The 20,976-nt window shown below is 39.7% G+C and overlaps 1 protein-coding gene across 1 annotated transcript in view; it reads right to left on the bottom strand.

Moving 5' to 3' along the window:
- Positions 1–6,964, bottom strand: part of FSIP1 (fibrous sheath interacting protein 1) — a gene marked incomplete at both ends in the record, with an annotated part of 215,831 nt that extends 208,867 nt beyond the window's left edge. The window contains one exon of the mRNA XM_079699616.1: positions 6,839–6,964. Within this exon, the coding sequence (XP_079555742.1) occupies positions 6,839–6,964 (126 nt within the window). The remainder of the gene's footprint in view (positions 1–6,838) is intronic.
- Between the last annotated feature and the right edge of the window lie 14,012 nt (positions 6,965–20,976).

Below are 20,976 nucleotides of genomic sequence, written 5' to 3'. Positions count from 1 at the left end.
CTGAGGGCTGTGCTTGGCAATGAGTCACAGTGGAGGTGAACATAGCCCATGGGAGAGGCAAAACCTCAGGGACAGCAGGTCAGCCATTGCTGAGATGAGTACCTTTCCCCTCCAACAGAGGGACTGTCTGCTCCAGCCCTTCAGGGGTCAGCCCTTGGAGGCTTTTATGCTCATGGTCCACACCCCACCACTGTAATCTGTGCCCCCTTGTGAATCTCCAGGACAGAAGGGAGACGGTGCTAAGAATTAAACTGCCAGGGATACAGGACTGCACGAGCATCTATGTTCACCTGAACTAGGACATAAGCCCCAGCAGAAATGAGCTGAGCCAGTGGTATAAAAATCATAGCCGAGGCATTAACTATTAGCCAGGTCCTGTGCTAAGTACTTTAGACACACTACCTCTTTCACGCCTCACAATGATACAGGCATTACTACCCGGATATAACAGAGAAGAAAACAGATCCAGTATGGAATGAAACTAGTGGAGACCCAATTTATAATAAGCAAAACAATGCTTACTTTATGTGATCTTGGAGGTGTTAAAGAAGGTTCCCTGTTGAAAAATATTCTTCTGTCAAAGACAGGGTAAAGCCTAAAATTCCATAATATCCAGTAAATCCTTAAGGCTATATAGTTCTGTGAAAATGCTGAAATTGCTAGGAGAGGTCACACGAGCCCTGTCAGTAATTTATATCTTGGCATAAATGAATCTAGCTGACCTTTCCCTGAGAATGGGTTTTTATACAGGGGAAACAATAAGTAGACATTAGCAACATACTCGGATACCACACTTCAGGATACACAAAGATCTTTCACATATATCATCCCATATGACCCTAACTCTTAGGATGAATGGGAAGCAATGAGGCAGAAAAAGATGAAACTAGAGAACAAAAGGCAAATACTGCCCATTTCACAATTTTACCCGTAGTTCCCCACCCCACTAGCACCAACCATCTCCCCCATCCCGTTGCCCACTGGCCTCTCTATTCCCAGCCCTCCTGGTCTTCTACCCTGTGGCCTAAGTGTATGATTTTTCTTTCTTCTTCATTCTCAAAGCAACGTTCAATCTCCATTTTTCATTGCTCTGTGTCCCCCACTTCATACCTCCATGTTAGTCCAGGAAAGGTAAATAGCCTACAAAAACCCTTCCTAGCAATTAGATCCCTACCTGAAAGCCATGAGATTTTTACACCAATTGCAACTATTGGCTCATTCAAGAAAAATATTCAGAAGTGACAATAAACCAGAATTCTTAGAATGAGAAATATATCATTACTACAGAAATTTCATTAAAACTCTAGCATTTTAAACTCACTTTCTGCTATACAGAAATTTGGGGTAAGAAATTAATAAAAGACAAATGAGCAATAAAATTAATCAAAATACCAGGATTTATTTATTATTTAGACAATGTATAAGGTTTTATAGACATTGAATCATTTGCAGTCAGCAGTCAACCTGCAGCATACCTGTGGCTTTCTTCCGCAACCTAAGGTGAAACTTACTGATTTTCCATGAATTTGATTAAGACAAATCACAAGTTTTAGGAAGTCTTGCTTTTGATATAAGTATCAAAGTCCCTGTTGATGAATAAATATGCTAGAGTTTGACCTATAGCTTAGTGGGTTCAAATAAAATCTGACTTGAAGTGATTGCTGATATTTTACTTTTAAATAAGCCTTGAATGAAGTAATATTAATCTATGTTTTAAAACATGTGTGTCAATATTGTGAAGTTGTTACTTTTAAAAAAATCATCACCCAGGAATATGTAAGCAGAAATACTAATGCTTTGCTACCCTAAAATTTGTCAGGTCTTTGTATATTACCCTACCTACATAAAATGGTAAAACTGTCATCCTAAATTTGTTGAACACATATTATGTGAATACCTACTATGTGCCCGACTTTACACTGAATCCTGTGAATAAAAACATGGGAAGCACTAACCAATTAGGTTAAAGAATTGAGGCCAATTAGCTAAGATGTACTGAATACCTACTAGGTGTTAGTCACTTCTAAAACCTGTAGATATTTCATCTCATTTTATCCTCAAAACATGCCTATGGGGTGGATAGTATTATTACGCCTTTGAACAGATGAGGAAACTGGCACAGAGAGTTCAAGTAGTTTGCCCAAAATCACATAAAATGTGGTCATCAGAGCCTATTTTGAACCATGACTCCAGAGTTTAGGCTTATAATCACAAAGCTTGAGACTAAAGAATCTAAAATTGTTTTTAGATTCCAGTTTGGGCTATATGGAAAACTGAATAAACTGAAACCTTCCATCTACTTACAAATGCATAGGTAAGTTCACAAGAACCCTGGGGAAACTGCCAGTGAACAGAAATTAAAAGGAAACTGAAAGCTGAAATAGGAACCTTGTAAATCCTTCAAGTAGCTGCCCTGGTGGGGGTGGGGTAGGAGCAACAAGGACAGGCAAATGAGGATGTGCTGGCCTCAGAAAGCTATGGGCTTGGGCTTTAACACCCACACAGAGCTAAGAAACTAAGCCTTGGGACCATGCAAGACAAGATGGAGAGGAATCTTCCCTCTCCTGCTCCATGAAGCTGGACCCCTTAAAAAGGTGCCTCCTTGGTGAGAGGGTAGACTAGAAAAATACATCTATCCAAAAGCACAGGATACAAACAAAAAATGTGCCTGGGTTCCAAGTGGGAAATCTCTTCCCTGAGAATGTACAACCAGAGGGTCATGCTTCATGTGGGTTTGGATTCCAATTTATATTATTCATATGTTCTGGAATGCTTAAAGATGAAAAATTAGCACACACACACAAAAAAGATTCATGCCAGTAATATCTCTGAGGCATTTGGTAGAAGCAAACAGAAACTTGCTCTGGAAGGTATAGTTTCAAAGCAGGCTTCATAAAATTCCCAAAATTAAAGCTTACATTCTAAAAGGTCAAAAGCCATGAATACATGACCAATAATAAGCAAGAATCAGAATAAACAAAAGAACTTAAGATATTAAAAAGCTGATAAAGGTAATCATATAAATATTTTTAATGGGTATAAAAAAGAACCCCAAAAACACAAGATCAAGGTTTTACAAAGAACAGATGGATTTGAAAATAAACTAAAACGAACTTCAAGAAATTAAAAATACATCATTAGGGGCTTCCCTGGTGGCGCAGTTGTTGGGGGTCCGCCTGCCGGTGCAGGGGGCGCAGGTTTGTGCCCCGGTCCGGGAGGATCCCACATGCTGTGGAGCGGCTGGGCCCGTGAGCCATGGCTGCTGGGCCTGCGCGTCCGGAGCCTGTGCTCCGCGACGGGAGAGGCCGCAACAGGGAGAGGCCCGCGTATCGCAGGAAAAAAAAAAAAAAAAAAAATCATTAGGCTTAAAAATTCAATGGATGGATTAAAGAGCAGATTTGACATAGTATAAGAAAGAATTCCAAAATTAGAAAATACATGTTAAAAACTCCCCAGCATGAAGCACAGAGAAATAAATGAATTAAAAAAAAAATTTTTAAGAGACATGAAGGATAGAAGAGGAAGGTTCAACAGACATTTAACTGCACTTTGAGGATGACGAAACAGAAAAAAAATGCAGGCAATATTTGAACCATGTGAAAACACAATGGCTAAGAAGTTTTAAAAAAAAAAAAGAAACATACAAATCCTTATATTGAAGAAGTACTAGTCTCCAGAAAGATAAATAAGTCCATACCTAGGTGAGTAATAGTAGATACCAAAGACACAGGGAAAAAAAAATAAAGCGACCAGAGAAAAATATCTAAACTAGACAACCCACACTGGAATGAATATTGGGTTTACAAAAGCCTTCTCACTGGCAACAAGAGAGGCCACAAGTATCTAAAACATAAAACTATAAAACTTTCAGAAGAAAAAAATAGGAAAAAGTCTTTGGGAATTTGGGTTAGACAAAGGGTTCTTAGATATAACCAAAAAACACAATCCTCAAAAGAAAAAAAATTGATAAATTGCACTTAAAATTTTAAATGCTCTTTAAAAGACAGTTAAAAGAATGAAAAGTCAAGCTATAGACTGGGAGAAAATATCTGCAAATCATATATCTGACAAAAAAACTCTATCTAGAATATATAAAGAACTCTCAAAAGTCAACAATAAGTAAACAAACACAACTTAGAGTGTAAGTCAGAAAAACAAATATTGTATATTAACCCATATATGTGGAATCTAGAAAGATGTTACAAATGAACCAGTCTGCAAGGCAGAAATAGAGCCACAGGTGTAGAGAACAAACCTATGGACACCAAGGGGGGAAGTGGGGGGCGGTGGGATCAACTGGGAGATTGGGATTGACATATATACACTAATAGGTATAAAATAGATAACTAATGAGAACCTGCAGTATAGCACAGGGAACTCCACTTCACTGTACAGTAGAAACTAACACAACATTGTAAAACAACTATACCCCAATTTAAAAAAAATTTTTTTGAACATACACTTTCCAAAAAAGATATGTGGATTGCAAATAAGCACATAAAAATATACTTAACATTATTAGTCACCAAGGAAATTCGAGTTAAAACAACAATGAGATACTACTGTATACCTATTAGAATGGCTTAAAAAAAAAAACTGACAATATCAACTGCTGATGAGGATGCAAAGCAGCTGGAACTCTCATACATTTCTGGTGGGAATAGAAAACAGTTTGACAGTTTCTTATAGTTAAACATACACTTACCATACAACCCAGCAATCCCACTCCTAGACATTTACCCAAGAGAAGTAAAAACCTATTTCCCACCACACCCCCAAAATCAGTATGCAAATATTTACAGCAGCCTTATTCATAATCGCCAAAATCTGCAAACAACCCAAATGTTCCTGACTGGGGAATGAATAAGCAACCTGTAGTTTACCCACACAATGGAACAGTACTAGCAATAAAAAAGGCTTGAACTAGTGATACAAGCAACAACATAGATGTGTCTCAAATGCATTGTGTCAACAGACAAAAGCCAGATACAAAAGCTACATATTTTTTTTTAATTCCATTCATGTGGAATGGAATTAAACCTTCTGGAAAAGGAAAAGCTATTGGGACAGAGAACAGATCAGGAGTTTCCAGGGATTAAGAGTAGGAGAGATTGTTTATAAAGGGGCAGCATGAGGGAATTGAGAGGTAATGATGGAACTGTTCTATATCTTGATTGTGATAGTACCACTCTATGCATTTGCCAAACTCAGAACTATACACCAGAAAAGAGTGAATTTTACAGTATGTAAAATTTTTAAGTTAGAAGCAAAGAAGTCAATGAGATACAATGTTAATAGATGGGAAGATTTAATATCATAAAGTTAGAAATTCTCTCCAAATTAATCTAAAAATTCAAAGCAATTTTAATCAAAACCCCAACAGTATTTTTCACAGGACTTGAAAAACTGTTCTAAAATATAAAAACAACAAAAAGCCAAGAATAGCTAGGACAGTCCTAGAAAAGAATATGATGGGAAGACCCATCCCACCAGATATCAAGAATTATTACAGGGCTTCCCTGGTGGCGCAGTGGTTGAGAGTCCGCCTGCCGATGCAGGGGACACAGGTTCGTGCCCCGGTCCGGGAAGATCCCACATGCCGCGGAGCGGCTGGGCCCGTGAGCCATGGCCGCTGAGCCTGTGCGTCTGGAGCCTGTGCTCCGCAACGGGAGAGGCCACAACAGTGAGAGGCCCGCGTACCGCAAACAAACAAACAAAAAAAGAATTATTACAATGCTACAAGAGTTAACACACAGTATAGTAATGATGCAGGATTAGATGAAACAAAACAGACAGCTAAGCTAGAAACTGTATTTTACAAAGCTGCTTGCAGGTTGGGTTCTGGATGCGTATTAGTTTCATCCAAATAGGTACATCTGCACAAAAGTTTTACCACAGAAATGAGATAGAAGCCATCTTGCTAAGCTCCTGATACGAAATTGACAAGAAATATCAAAGGCAGTCATCTCTGCACGTCTAGTCACCAGTTTTGTGGTTCTGAGGGATGTGTAGCAGTGTCAGAAGCAGCAACAGAAAAGCAGCAGCTTTCAGATCTCCGGATTTTGGATATGGTGGTGTGACCTGGGAACCAATAATCCAAGGGAAGTCCCCTCGTATGGTTTCGCTGGCCTTCCATTGATTTTTGAGGAACTGAATTTCTTGTATTCAATCCCTTTCTGCTGGAAATGTCTAGAAGGCTTTCTATTTCCAGCATTAAATCATGATAGACAAAAACTCTAAGAGTTTCATAATGCAGAGTCTAGTCCGTAAGTCAAAAGAATAAGTGAGAAAGGATTCACAAACTTGCAAGAAACTTTTTCACCATAAGTTTCAAAATTTTTGTTTCCCACAACCTTAAAATAAATTATCCCCCATCACAGAGGGAAAAGCAGATTCTTTAAAAAAACATCAAGTTTAGATATTTTAAGAAAAGAAAAAGAGACCAGGTAATGTACCTATTAACATATACAATGTGGTTTTTATCCAAACTCTATTTTTTAAATTACTGAATCTTTTTCATAATAAGAGTCAATGGTGGCATAGTAGATGTTGGAATACAAAGCTTTCTTATAAAAGAAGAAAAGTTAATAAATGAGCATTAACAAAGTACAATCGTGAAAAAATAAGCCATAACTCCCCCTCAAGAAAAAAGAGAAGGTAAAGAAGGAAACAGTGTTTTCACATTAAATGATCGAAAGTAAAATCCAAGAAATCTGAGTGCTCCCAGAACACACCCTTTAAAGATGAACCTTAGAATGGGATGTAAACAACAGCCTTGGTTTATCAATTGCTATAGATCAGAAGAAGTAGTTTATATCATTTCTAAACAGCATAGTACCTTGAAGGATGCTGGTTCCGGTGAGAGCACCTCCAAAGAAGCATTTGAACCTCTGTTCCCATGACGTGTTCTTGAATTTGAGGCTGGTTTTGAAATTCCATCTAAGTTTCCCTTTATAATATCCATTGATATCCTGAAACAAACAAACAAAATTTCAAGCAAGTTATGACTTGTATGTTTAAATGTTTCATCAGTGTTAATAGGCAGTGAACTCAGAGCCTTTGTTATAAGGATTATGTCACTACCAAAGTCACAGTACCCTAATTTCATCAAAAGATGTCTGTGTCCATGGATCATTACATCTTATGTCACCGTAGGTGGAAAAAACATGCTGCCAGGATGTCAGATTTTGAAAGTGGCTAAAAAAGAATGCAGACGTGAACACCATCTCAATGGCCTTCTGTGCCTCCAAGAGAAACAGTTACTGTGTCCTTGGCCTAAGAAGACACTTACAGAGCACCACATCCCTCAGCCAAGATTCACGCTTCATCGTAATAATCTGCCAAGGCCTCTACTTTCTTCGGGTTTTACCTTCCTTATTCTAGCTCAGCCTTCAGCCGGGGCTCTCTCTCAGCCCAGATTTTTCCTCTCCTCCTTGGTACTGCATTTTCATGGAGTACTTAATCTCCAGGTGACCACTCTTCTATCAACCCTCCCCTTCTAAAACCCATGATTCTACTTCTGCCTCGAAACAACAGAGAACTGAACCTACTCTCTCTACTAGAGGACCGGCTTTCACTATCTGGATACACATTGCCAATCTCTTTAACTATTTTTCATGTGACACCGTCTGCAAGACTCTCACCAGTCTGGCTGCTCTATTCCTAGGACTATTTCCTGAAGCAGGAAATATTAGGCAGGATGGTTTAAACTAGTGGGGAAACTTGAGCACTGCTGGCACTTCACTCCTTTCAAACTGTGCCCTTGGTCAGGACCATTCCAAATATGTTCAGTAATGCTTGGGGTATTATGCATGCCAAATAAAGTGGAAGAAAGAGAGAGAATTTCAGAGTTTGACTTCTCAATACTTAGCTTTACATGTGAATGGATATCTTCCAACAAATCCTTTCCTAAATTCCTATCAATTATAAATTAAACCATTTCTCTCATAACAGAATGAAGAGAGGCAATTGCCTCTGGCCCAGCAAGTGTAACAATGTCCCTTTCTTACCCTAAAAAATGACTCATCTTTCTTTCTTTTTTTCAACAGTTGAGGCAGAGTCCAACGAAGCTTTGGACACAGGAGGAAGCCCAATCATGAACAACCCCATGCTCCTCCAAGGCACACAGAGCAGTAATATGATCTACCCTCCAACCATTCAGTGTGCCAGAGCTGAGGCTTAAAGGACAGTAGGTCAACTCTTTCCATCTCAGCAAATGAAAAAGGCAGTGATCTCAACATTATTCAAACTCTGCAGAAGGGTTTTTGGCTCACTCAGGAAGGCACTGACATTATTATTGTGGGATGACGGATCGCCCTGGCCCGTCATGTCACCATCAAAAAGCTTAAGTCACTGAAAGGCCAAATGTCTTGTAATGCCCTAAACAGACTGTCAAGGGAGACTTATTGTGGCTAACAGAGGGAGCAATGAGATGGAAGCCTGTGCAGAGCCAGTATAATACATGTCAATAAAGGGAGAGGCACAGGGAACCACCAATGGCATGGATCAACTAAAAGGCTCCAGAAATCTTTCAATTTGTTTTAGAAATAGGTCTGTTCTATTATGTTTGCTCATGAAAATAATAAATAAAATACAGTTTCCAGGATGGGTAGGGTTGTAACTAACAATCTTATGAATTTGGCCATGTAGAAAAAAGTATGGATAAAGCATACTGAATAAGGAACTTAAAGATGTTTTTGAGTATTTGAGAAGAAATCTCAATAGCCAGAGAGAAATTCCACAAGAAAAATAAAGCATTGTGCAAGAAAGCAAACAATCAAATGATAATACTTATATAAGTACTGAATTTAACCAAACATTGTGCCTTAATTACATTGAGTGTATGTGAGGAGGAGTATGTAAAAGAAAAGGTAGTATAAAAAATCTAATCTGTCCTAATAGGAAATCAAAGAGAATATCCAAAAATTGATAAAGCCAAACAATAGTTAAATAAGCACAATAGTTAAATAAGTTCAAGATATTTGCCCCTGAAGGATGTGACTAGAGACTGCTTTTATTGTAAATGTTACAGTAGTTTGACATATTTTACTATATTACTTTAATAAAAGTAAAAAAAAATTAATAATAAATATAAAATATGGAATCTTCAAGGGACTGGAAGGAAACACAGAGCTAATTTATATAATAATGAGGTTAATGGCTTACTAAGCAGGATATCAGAGCATAAGTCAAACAGGACAAAACAGATTTGATTATGTAACATTCAATGCTCGAGTATCAAATCAAAAAAGAACTCTAAATTAAATTAAAAGGTACATGAGAAAATGGAGAAAATATATGCAATACAGATAATATACAAAAGGTTAATACATTTACACATTTAAAGAGCTCTTACCAATCAACAAGGGAAAATTCCAGTAGAAAACTGGCTAGGGGCACAGACAAGGAAGGAAAGAAGGAGGAAGGAAGTCAACACCTTGTTTAAAAAAACAAGTCCAATTTCTCTAATTAAAGAAATATACAGAGAGGGACCTGAAAGATGATCACAAGTCAAAGAAGTAACAGTGGTAGATTCTGGGTTGGTAGGTTCATGGATGTTCTTGTGTCTTTTTTCACTTTTTGCTTATCTATATTTTCTGGTTTTCTATTAATCTTAAATTCATAATTAAAGAATTTATTTACTGAAGAAAATTTTCTGGAATATATTAAAGTATACTCGAAAATAAATAAAAATCACCCAATATTCACCACCCTGAGCTAAACACTGCTGGCACATTTCCTTTCCATTTTTGCTTTTTATGTCTTTTCAACAAAATTGGATTCATATATTTCTCACTTAACACTACATGATAAACATTTTCTTATTACATTACAGATACTTCAAAAATAGAATATTATTTACTTCTTGATATTCCATTAAATACATGGATATATAACCAGATTCTAAATTGTAACAAATCACTACTAAGACATACCAGCTTTTCATAACATTCATTTCAAGCAAGATTAATTTAAACTTTTTCAGAGAAATGCAACCACCATGAATGGTTTAAAACCAAAATGGGGACACGTGGCTGCTGTAATCTGATGTTTTCAGATAAATGGAAGAATCAAAAGAAAATGAATCCTCCTCTGTTTAGTAATAACAAATAGCCAGCCTTTTTAAAAAAGTAGAATTACATTTATTTTCATGATTTTAATATCTAAAAATTACTTATGGTAGTTTTTTTTTTTTACTTTCTGTACTTGTTTATTATGTAAGAAATACTTGCCCTTGAGAGGGGAAAAAAATCAAATAATACAGAAGAATGTAAAAGTTTTTCAAGTCAAAATTACCCTCACCCCAAGAAAGATTTTTGTAGGTCTCACTTTTTTAGGCATATGCAAACTTTCTATCCTTTACCTCCCCAACACAAACACACACAAATGGCATGGTGCTTCGCCACTTGCTTTTTCACACTTAATGTATTTCAAAGATTTTTCTATACCACCACATACAGATACACTTCATGCTTTCAAATGATGGCATAGTATTTCATTACATAGATGTAGCATTTTTTAAATCAGCTCACTTAGGTTGTATATGGAAGATTTGTTATTAAAAAACAATACAAAAATTTAGTCAAAATTGATCATAGGCCTAAAATAGAAAATTAAAACTATAAAATTTCTATAAAATACGTGTGATTGTGGGCTAGCAAAGCTGTCTTAGATACAACATCAAAAGTATGATTCATAGGGGCTTCCCTGGTGGCGCAGTGGTTGAGAGTCCGCCTGCCGACGCAGGGGACACGGGTTCGTGCCCCGGTCCGGGAAGATCCCACATGCCGCGGAGCGGCTGGGCCCGTGAGCCATGGCCGCTGAGCCTGCGCGTCCGGAGCCTGTGCTCCGCAACGGGAGAGGCCCGCATACCGCAAAAAAAAAAAAAAAAAAAAAAAGTATGATTCATAAAAGAAAACACTGATAAATTGGAATGCATCAAAATTTAAAACTTCCACTCTTCAAAAGACACAGTTGAAAAGGAAAACACAGGCCAAATATTGGGAGAAAATATTTGCAAAACACACAGCTGACAAAGAACTTATATCCAGAATATATAAAGAAGTATCAAGACTCAATAATAAGAAAGATTTGAACAGACTCATCACCAAAGATGTATGGATGGCAAACTAGCACCAGAAGATGTTCAACATCATTAGTCATTGGAGAAATTTAAAACCACAATGAGACACTGCTACACATTCAAATGTGAAAATTATTTTTTTAAAAAACTAACAATACCAAGTGCTGACAAAGTTGGAGCAACTGGAACTTTCATATATTGCCAATGAGAATGCAAAATGGGACAGCCGTGTTGCAAAACTGCCTGGCACTTTCTTACAATGTAAACATACACTTACCATATGAGTCCACAATCTCACTCCTGGATATTCACCCAAGAAATGAACATTTATATTCACACAAAAACCTGTACATATAGCAGCTACATTAATAACTGCCAAAAACTGGGCACAATCCAAATGTCTCTCAATTAGACAATGGATAAGCAACTGTGGTACTTCTATACAATGGAATGTTACTCAGCAATATAAGGGAACAAATTACTGATACAAAACATAGACAAATCTCAACTGCATAATGCTAAGTTGAAAGAAGCCAGATTCAAAAGGCTCCATAGTATTTGTTTCCAATTATATGACTTCTAGAAGACAAAACTATAGGGCCAGAAAACTGATGACTGTTACCAGGGCTGGGGGTAGGGAAGGGTTAACTACAAAAACAGTACTAGGGGATTTCAGGGGGAATGATGCAACTGTTCTGTGTCCTGATTGTGATGGTAATTACATAACTGTATGCATGTGTCAAAGCTCATAGAACTGTAATATTAAAAGGGTAAATTTTACTGTATGTAAAGAATAACTCAATTTTAAGCTAACCTCTTTGTATAAATCTTTGCTTAGTTATGTTTATATGCCCAGAAGATAAATTAGAATTTCTAAGTGAAAAGAAGAGAGTTGCCATATAATCCAGCAATCCCACTCCTGGACAAAACTATAATTCAAAAAGATACATGCACCTCTATGTTCATAGCAGCACTATTTACAATAGCCAAGACATGGAAACAACCTAGATGAATGGATAAAGATGCGGTACATATATACAATGGAATACTACTCAGCCATTAAAAAGAATGAAATAATGCCATTTGCAGCAACATGGATGGACCCAGAAATTATCTTACTAAGCAAAGTCAGAAAAAGAAAGACCATGTATCACCTACATGTGGAATCTAAAATACAACACAAAAGAACACATCTATGAAACAGAAAGAGACTCACAGACATAAAGAACAGACTTGTGGTTGCCAAATGGGAAGGGGAGATACGGGAGGGAAGGAATGGGAGTTTGGCATTAACAGAGGCAAACGATTATACATAGGATGTATAAACAACAATGTCCTACTGTATAGCACAGAGATCTATATTCGATATCCTGTGACAAACCATAATGGAAAAGAATACAGAAAAGAATATATATACGTATAACTGAGTCACTTTGCCGTGCAGAAGAAATTAACACAACACTGTAAATCAACTATATTTCAATAAAAAAATTTTTTTAATTGCTGAGTCAAAGAACACTGTCTTTCAAATTTTGGTAGTCTGCCAACTGTTCTCCAAAAAGGTTGTACCAAACTACATTACTAACAACAGGGTACGCTGACATGAAAGTGCCTGTTTCCCCATCTGGGCCAACCTGCTTATGTCAAAGCTTTTCATCTTTGTCAATCTGAGCAGTGTCAAAAGGTATCTGTGAGTGTGATCTACATTTCTTTAATTATGAGAGAAGTTGAGTCTCTAGTCAAATGTTTACTGCCCACCTTTCATTTTTTCTGTGAAATGCCTATTTGCATCCTTTGTCACTTAAATGGCGGGCGATTAATTTGTAATACAAGTTCTAGATCTTAGGGGCTAGAAGGACAGTGAGAGTCCTTGGTACTTGGTCTTACGGTCAGGAACGTTTACCGCCGTGTCCAGGAAATCCTGGCGACACACAGCCTTCAAGGAGACGGAAGCCTCTCCAGCGTCAGACCTGCGTCTCTCTCCCAGGCCTGGCCAGCCTCTGCTGAGCCCGCCGCCCTGCTTGGGCCCGCCGCCCTCTTATTGGCCCTGCCCACTCTCCGGGCCCAGCACCCTGACACGACTCCGCCCCGCCCTCTCACTGGCTTGTCGCGCGGCGATAGAGTTCGCTCCTTATCTGTGCGGTTCCTCACCTTCCGGGCGGAAACTGGGGGCTAGTGTCCAGTCGTCAGAGCATTGACACTCTCAGCGTCACCCACTGTCCCCCAAAGGGGAGGGGTCTTTCCCGCCACCGCAGCTTCGCTGGAGGTGGAAGAAGCCGCGTGTCAGAAGCCCTCCGGCCTCCCGGAACGCCGTTCCCTTGACAACCAGAAGCACGACGCTGCGAGTCTCGCGATAGGGGAAAAGGGTTATACCATCCAGAAACGAGACGTGGGGGCCCAGGAGCGGCAGAGGACCCAGCCCTGTCGGAACCCAGAGACCTCGGGCATCCCTGCTGTCTCCTCCGTCTTACCGGCGGACGGTGGAGAGTGTGGAATGGTTTGTTCGTATTTAGGTTGAACTTGGAAAGAGGATGTCTGGATGCTTGTATGGCTCTGTCCTTCACTATTAATACGATGCCCTGCAAGTCCGCTAATCCTCTCTGAACTCAGTTTCCTCCTCCGTAAAATGGGGTGATAGCAATTGCTTCCTCACAACAGTTGTGCAGGTCAAAAACATGTGAAGTTCTTAGTAAATGTTGGATGCCATGTAAATAAAAAATAGTAGTTTTGCCCAGATTGGCCTACAGTCCAAAAAAGGTAATAATTGCTATTTGCGCTTTCTTTCTTTTGTGGTTTTTGTAATTCTCAGCACGTGAAGACTATTTCCCTGGGTCCCTGAATTGATTTTCTTCATCCCAGTACCATCAAATGTCTGCTTCTTCCAGTTTGAACAGAACCTTACAGTTAAGGCATTTTCACGTACATGGACCCTGTAGCCTCATTGTTTTAGGTGGTAAGATGTGTATCTTTAAGTGTTTTTCAGCATAGCAAATAGACAAAGGTTAAGTGAGTTGCTCAAAGAACCACAGCTACAATCTCGGTCAGTGGTGGGTGTAAAAACCTAACTGTAAATGCCATCCATATACTGCTAAATCCTGCCTTTCTATCTCCAGCTCTGAACTCCACACTCTTTTATCTAACTGACTACGTGACATCTTCACTTAGACATCTCCACTTCAATGTAAGAAGCATCTTAAACGTAAGATGTAAAAAAACAAACTTCTCCACAGTCCCCCGCCTCCACCCCTCCTTCTTATCCATCTCAGTAAATGGTAACTGCATCCTGCCTGCTAGTCTCAGGCCAAAAACCTTGAAGTCATCCTCAATTCCTCTTCCTCACACACTTTACAATCGGTTTATTATAAATCCTATCAGCTTTACATTCAAAATATATCCAGAATCCAACCACTTCTCACCACCATCCGTGCTTCCATTAAGGTCTGCACTGACATCATCTCTTGCCCAGGTTTTTGCAATAATCTCCTAACTGTTGACTTCCTTGGCCCTTCTACTTTCTTTTTTTTTTTGGCCTCTCACTGTTGCGGCCTCTCCCATTGCGGAGCACAGGCTCTGGACGCGCAGGCTCAGCGGCCATGGCTCACGGGCCCAGCCGCTCCGCGGCATGTGGGATCTTCCCAGACCGGGGCACGAACCCGTGTCCCCTGCATCGGCAGGCGGACTCTCAACCACTGCGCCACCAGGGAAGCCCAGCCCTTCTACTTTCAATCAGCAATCTGAATGATGCTTTCAAAACCTAAGTCAAACAATGCCACTCCTCTGCTCAGGACTCCCCATGACTTCCCATTTCATGAAGAATCCTTACAATGCCCACAGGTCCTCAATAAGCATACCCTCTGTTTTCTTCCAGACCTCCAGTCCTACCACCCTCTCCCTGGCAAACTTTGCTGCAGCCTCACTGTCCTCCTTGTAAGTGTTTCTACGCGGGAATTCTTCCCAGCATTTCTCAGGAAATGTACATGTTTTTCCAAATTTAGGGAAAAAAATCAGTTAAGAAATCAGGAAAATTGGAGAAAGTATTCTGATTCTCCTGTGAAAGTTAAACCATGGCAATCAACACAGAGATGTAACTGAAAAAATCCACTGATGTCAAGATAAGTCGAGAGCAAGAGCAGGAAATGCTGACACTCTGCGTCAGAAGTTGAGATCAACATTCCAGAAACCAGGACAGGAGCACCTGGGAGAGAGGCAATCACAGTCTGATAGGTCAATCTTGCTTGGAGCTGGTGCCATGTTATAAGTGTGCATCCCCGGCACAGTCTGCTGCTAACAGTGTGTCATCCTTGCAAGTAAAATAAATATTAGTAGGTTGATACTCATTGTATACTTTACACAAATTCTATGAGTGATATTCCAAGGAACAACAAGTTTTTATTCAGAATAAGCCCTTAAATTGGCAATTTCCAACCCATGATTCTGTGAAGGGCTGTTAGCCTTGCTTGGAGATTTGTATGTTACATTATTCAAATGGTACCCAGTAATGTTCTCTGTGTTCTCCAGTATTTGAATATCTGCTGTAGGCTACATCTCTTATAAATACTTCTAAATTTATTAGTCCTTATTTTTTAAACAAATGCTTCAGATAGCATGGTAATGAATAAAGAATATGAAGAAGGTTGGAAGTATTTTTAAAATAACAAGATTTGGAGAACTCCTGGCAGTTCTGATTTCTTGTTTCTGCATGCCAAAGATTAGTATCTGTTGGGAATTTGGAAACACTACTCCTTGTTCTTCTTCTAGTGTGAGTAAATACACACATACACACACACACGCATACACACACACACACTGCCTGGAACACAGTTCCTCAGCAATCTACATGGCTTGTTTCCTCTCCTCCCTCAGGTGTCTGCTTCCTCAGGTGGGTCTTTCCTGACCACCCGATATTAAATAATAATTCCCATCTCTGCACTCCCTACCCTGTTCCCTTGACTCTATTTTTTTATAAGGAGGAGAGATGCCACTGTTTGGATTCTGATACGAAATAGCTGGGTGACCTTGGGCAAATCCATAAACTTTTGTGGGCCATAATATCCTCATTTGAAAAATGAAGGTTGACTAGTTTTGCAGTTCTTAAACTCTACTGTATTAGGATAACCTGAGGAGATTTCAAAAAATACTGATCCCAGACCTATATCTAAGTTTAAATAAACCTGAAACTCTTCTCAATTTTTAATGTGCAGATAAATCCCCGGAGGATCTTGTTAAAACGCTGATTCTGTGTCAGGTGGGACCCAAGACTCTAACAGGCTCCCAGGTGATGTCAAAGCTTCTGGTCCACAGACTACTCTTTGAGTAGCTAGAGACTAGATAATCTCCAAATGACTGCACAATTCTAATATTCCATGAATAAAGGCCATTCTTTCCATTTTAATTTTTGGCAAAAACTGGTGCTCATTAAGAAAACAACACATTTCAGATTTCTTGGGGATGTGAGGGGAAAAAAATAACTAAGAAATCAGGGCTGTGACAGGTGGCCATGATTAACTGGTTCTCTTTTTTTTGAAACTTGCTTATACAACATGATACATATAAAGCAAGTGAAAAGAAAGTTCAGGTTCAATAGAAACTTAGTGTCTCTTTACTGTTTGTAACCTTTCCAGACTAAGCCCCTATTGATTACATTTCTCATGAAACTCACCTCATCTTGAATTATTTTCTGTCATTCTCATTTCGTTTATTTACCTTCTGCTGCTTCCGTTTTGCAGACTGCTGAGAGGCTGTATGTGCCTTGAGGGCAAACTTTAATAAACTGTATTTGTTGTATGTTAGTACACAATAAATTGTGCCTTTGTTTTTAGTTCTTTAAATACTTCTACATCAGCTGTTGCAATTACACCCTCAAAGCAATTCACATTCAGATATGTTGGAGAGCACCATATTTTTCTCTGCTGTTTTCTGAACTGCTGTGTTCAAAACCCCCCCAAAATATTCTAGAAAGTATTATGCCTTTCAAAATAATTCATAAAGATTTCATCTAGAGTCAAGATATTTTAAGTTAAAATTTCCCTGGTCTCATTCCAGGTTGGTGACATATGGCAGCATTGGTTTCAAAGTTGGTTTTTGTTTTTGTTTTCAATCTCTCTCTGCTCTTGACGTTCTCCTTCTGAGTGGAGTCAGATTTGAATGAATGAGAGAGCCCACGCTGTATGCCATCTGGGCTCCAACTATCACTCCAGCCTTGTTGCCCCAATTTCCCTTTTCTCACCATAAGCTTCAGCCAAATACAACAACGTACTAGGAGAGGAAGCTCACTAAGCCTTGCATCATAGATTCTACAAACTAGATTAAATAGCCATATTTTGGGCTTCCCTGGTGGCGCAGTGGTTGAGAGTCCGCCTGCCGATGCGGGGGACACGGGTTCGTGCCCCGGTCCGGGAAGATCCCACATGCAGCGGAGCGGCTGGGCCCATGAGCCACGGCCTCTGGGCTTGCGCGTCCGGAGCCTGTGCTCCGCAGCGGGAGGGGCCACAACGGTGAGAGGCCCGCGTACCGCAAAAAAAAAAAAAAAAAAAGTAACATTTACTGAGTGTTTAGGACATGCCTTAGGTGGGTCATTCCACGTCACTTCCTAACATCCTATGAAGTGGCACTGTTATTACCCATTTGTAGTTGAGAAGCAGAGCATGGCAGGTTGAGTGATTTTTCCGAGTTCATTCAGAAACTAAATGGTACTGGGATTCCAACCCAGTTCCACAGCCTGTTTGTTCTCTTCACCTCCTCGCTGGACTAAATTCAGGAAAAGAGGTTATTTGTATCCACTAGATGGTGCTGATTGTCTTCTCTTCAAAACAAAACTATAAACCTGCTTTCAGAACCTCTCACTTTCCTTGGATTTTAGGTATAATCCAGGAAACCACTGAACTGAAATATCCTGTTTGTTTGAACTGTGCTTGGGTACATCTTTTTTTTTTTTTTTTTTTTTTTTGCGGTACGCGGGCCTCTCACTGTTGTGGCCTCTCCCGTTGCGGAGCACAGGCTCCGGACGCGCAGGCTCAGCGGCCATGGCTCACGGGCCCAGCCTCTCCGCGGCATGTGGGATCCTCCCGGACCGGGGCACGAACCCACGTCCCCTGCATCGGCAGGCGGACTCCCAACCACAATCCTACTTTTATTCACAGTAAAATGCACTTTAAGTTTAGTATGAGTTTAGTTCTTTTTTAGTACATTTTTTAGTACTTAAAAGCTATTAACTAAATCTGCTAAAAATGGGTTCTCAGATTTTGTCCTTCATAAGGATCATTTCAGATATTATTTATTTTAAATGTTTTAAAATTTATTTATTTTATTTAGTTTTAGCTGTGTTGGGTCTTCGTTGCAGCACATGGGCTTTCCCTAGTTGTGGCGAGTGGGGGCCACTCCTCGTTGCGGTGTGCGGGTCTCTCATTGCGGGGGCTTCTCCCGTGGCAAAGCACGGGCTCCAGGAGCACGGGCCCAGTAGTTGTGGCACACGGGCTCTAGAGCACAGGCTCCACAGCAGGTGGGATCTTCCTGGACCAAGGCTCCGAACACCTGTCCCATGCATTGGCAGGCGGATTCTCAACCAATGTACCACCAGGGAAGCCCCCCCCTCAGGTGTTATTTTAAATGTTGATTTTAGTCCCTATTCCCTGATTTAGTAAGTCTGGGGTCCAGCCCAGGAATCTGCATTTTAACAAACACCCTGGTGATTTTGGTGCAGTATGACCATGAGCATGCTTTGAAAAACACTGACTTCAAGTTTGCATTTGAAAGGGTAAATAGCACTGAATTCGATGCTCGGAGAGGCACCATGGAGACGCCTGGAGCTGTGCAACCCAGGAGCTCTGAACAGAGAAGTCCAGTACTTCCTTTGTAAATAGTAAGCTAGAAAACTGAAAAATGTTCTCCCTTCACACTTCCTTGATTCTGAACCCTTTCCTTCCTCTGCCTGTCTATTAGGGAGTGTTATAGAGAATCAAGTGCTAGTCAGAGGATATCCCCATTTTAAAAATGGGTGGGGGGTGACGGGAAGCTTGCTATGTCACAATATCTGGTAGCCCAAACACACGATACCCTTTGAATTTTTAAGTGAAAGGAGGTAGCCCAGGCATTGTCATGTGACCGTGTTTAGCTTGTCCAAGTGATATGAGTGATAGCATGGGGGGAAAAACTGTGCCAGGATATTGTGGAGATTCCTAAAAATCAACACACACACACTGTGCAGCTGTGCATTTATGGCCCAGAAAGCTAACAGAGGCTTGTTTTTTAAAAGGTAGTAAAATAAATCAAAGAGGATAAAGATACCTTCTGAAATACAGAATATTTTTGGGGGGGAGGGGTGCATCTCAGTCGTGCCCTCAAGAAATCAGCTCTGCTAAGTGAGTCATTCTCACCAGAAAGGGAGAAATCGGTTTCTCTTCTTTTCTTGGAGAATTCCCTCACAGTAACAGACCGTTTTACTCTCCGGTTATACTGCTGGCTCCACACATTTGTCGCCTGCGGCAATTCTTTTACCTGTAAAGAATTGTAGAGTCGCCAGAAGTTTCCCGAGGCTATCTGCATTTTCCTTTGCTGGATGCCAGCTGAGATTACACGGTTTTGCTCTTCGCATTTGGCCCCGGCTAGGAAAATGAATGAGACACTGCTTGTGGATTATGGCTAAAGAGAAGTTTAGGGATTTCACGGCAAGCAATTAATCCTGGGCAGAAACTCACGGTTTCAGAACACTGTCCATGCATTGAGTGTCATGCTTCACGCTTGTCTGATTCCAAACCATAACTTTTGAGTTGAGCTAGGTCTCCGATCCCATAGGGTATTTTGTTTGTTTCTTCATTTTTTGTTTTAAATTGGGTCTCCTGATCTATATACTAAAATGCATTTTTAGAATAAAAATTATATAAATCTTTATTGTTATGGAAACCTTGCAATTTATTTTAACATAAAGGAAGTTGAAAGAAATTCGCATAGCATATTTGAAATGTATTCAGATCAAACTTTCAGGGTCTTAAGTAACAATGTAGAAAAATTATTTTTCTCTGAGTTAACATCTAAGAGATAAAGAAGAAATATATAAACAACCAAAGGGGGTGTTTATTAGTCAGCTGTCAGGCTGCCATCCTGGCATTCTTAGCATCTCACTCCTTATATACATTTTTTCTTAGTTCAAATTCAAAATAATGTTTCTATCTGAACATACAATATGTTTATTAGACTAGAAGCTAGTCATCATTTTGATGACTGTAGGCTTTCTTGTGTAAATCTTTTTCTTATTTGATCATTCAATTCCTTATTTAACCAAGATTGGTTTATTTTCTCTTCATTTTATCATCACAGACAAATTGGAATTAATATACTAATTTGGCTCAAAATTTGTTATGTAACCCATACACTGACACACAAAACCATTTTAAATTACACATCCCTGGTTTCTCAGCCAGCATCTGCAAAGAGCTGACCTGGGCCTGGTCTCTTAACTTCTCTCAATCTGTTTCTTCATCTAGTAAAATAAGGGGCAGGATAAAGATTTCTAAGCTTACTTTCAACTCTGAGACTCTGTGACTATCTGACTTAAGCAGACTTGGCCCTCTTTGGAAACCACTGCTCATGTGTTCCAGCCTGAACTGCGACAGTATTCACACCAGCATAAAAAACACGTGTTCAATAAGCAGGGCAGTAAGAATTGCCTATTTAGAAACACCTGGGCAGTGGTAACAGCCATCGGTCTTATCCTCTGCAATCCATAAAGAATTAAACAAAGCAAAACCACAATCAGTGCACCCTATTTTTACAGCACAGCGCAGTAGAGTGAATTGAAAAATGGTTTAGGTTTTATGAGATTTGGGTTTACATCTCCCTCTGTTGTTGATTCTAGAAGGACAAGCCTCTTCATTTTTCCAGGCTTCAGTTTACCAGCC

Source organism: Hyperoodon ampullatus (assembly GCF_949752795.1).
Source record: "Hyperoodon ampullatus genome assembly, chromosome: 3".
Taxonomy (NCBI): Eukaryota; Metazoa; Chordata; class Mammalia; order Artiodactyla; family Ziphiidae; genus Hyperoodon; species Hyperoodon ampullatus.
The sequence above is the reverse complement of the archived record's forward strand: the minus strand, read 5'-3'. Positions and strand labels throughout refer to the sequence as shown.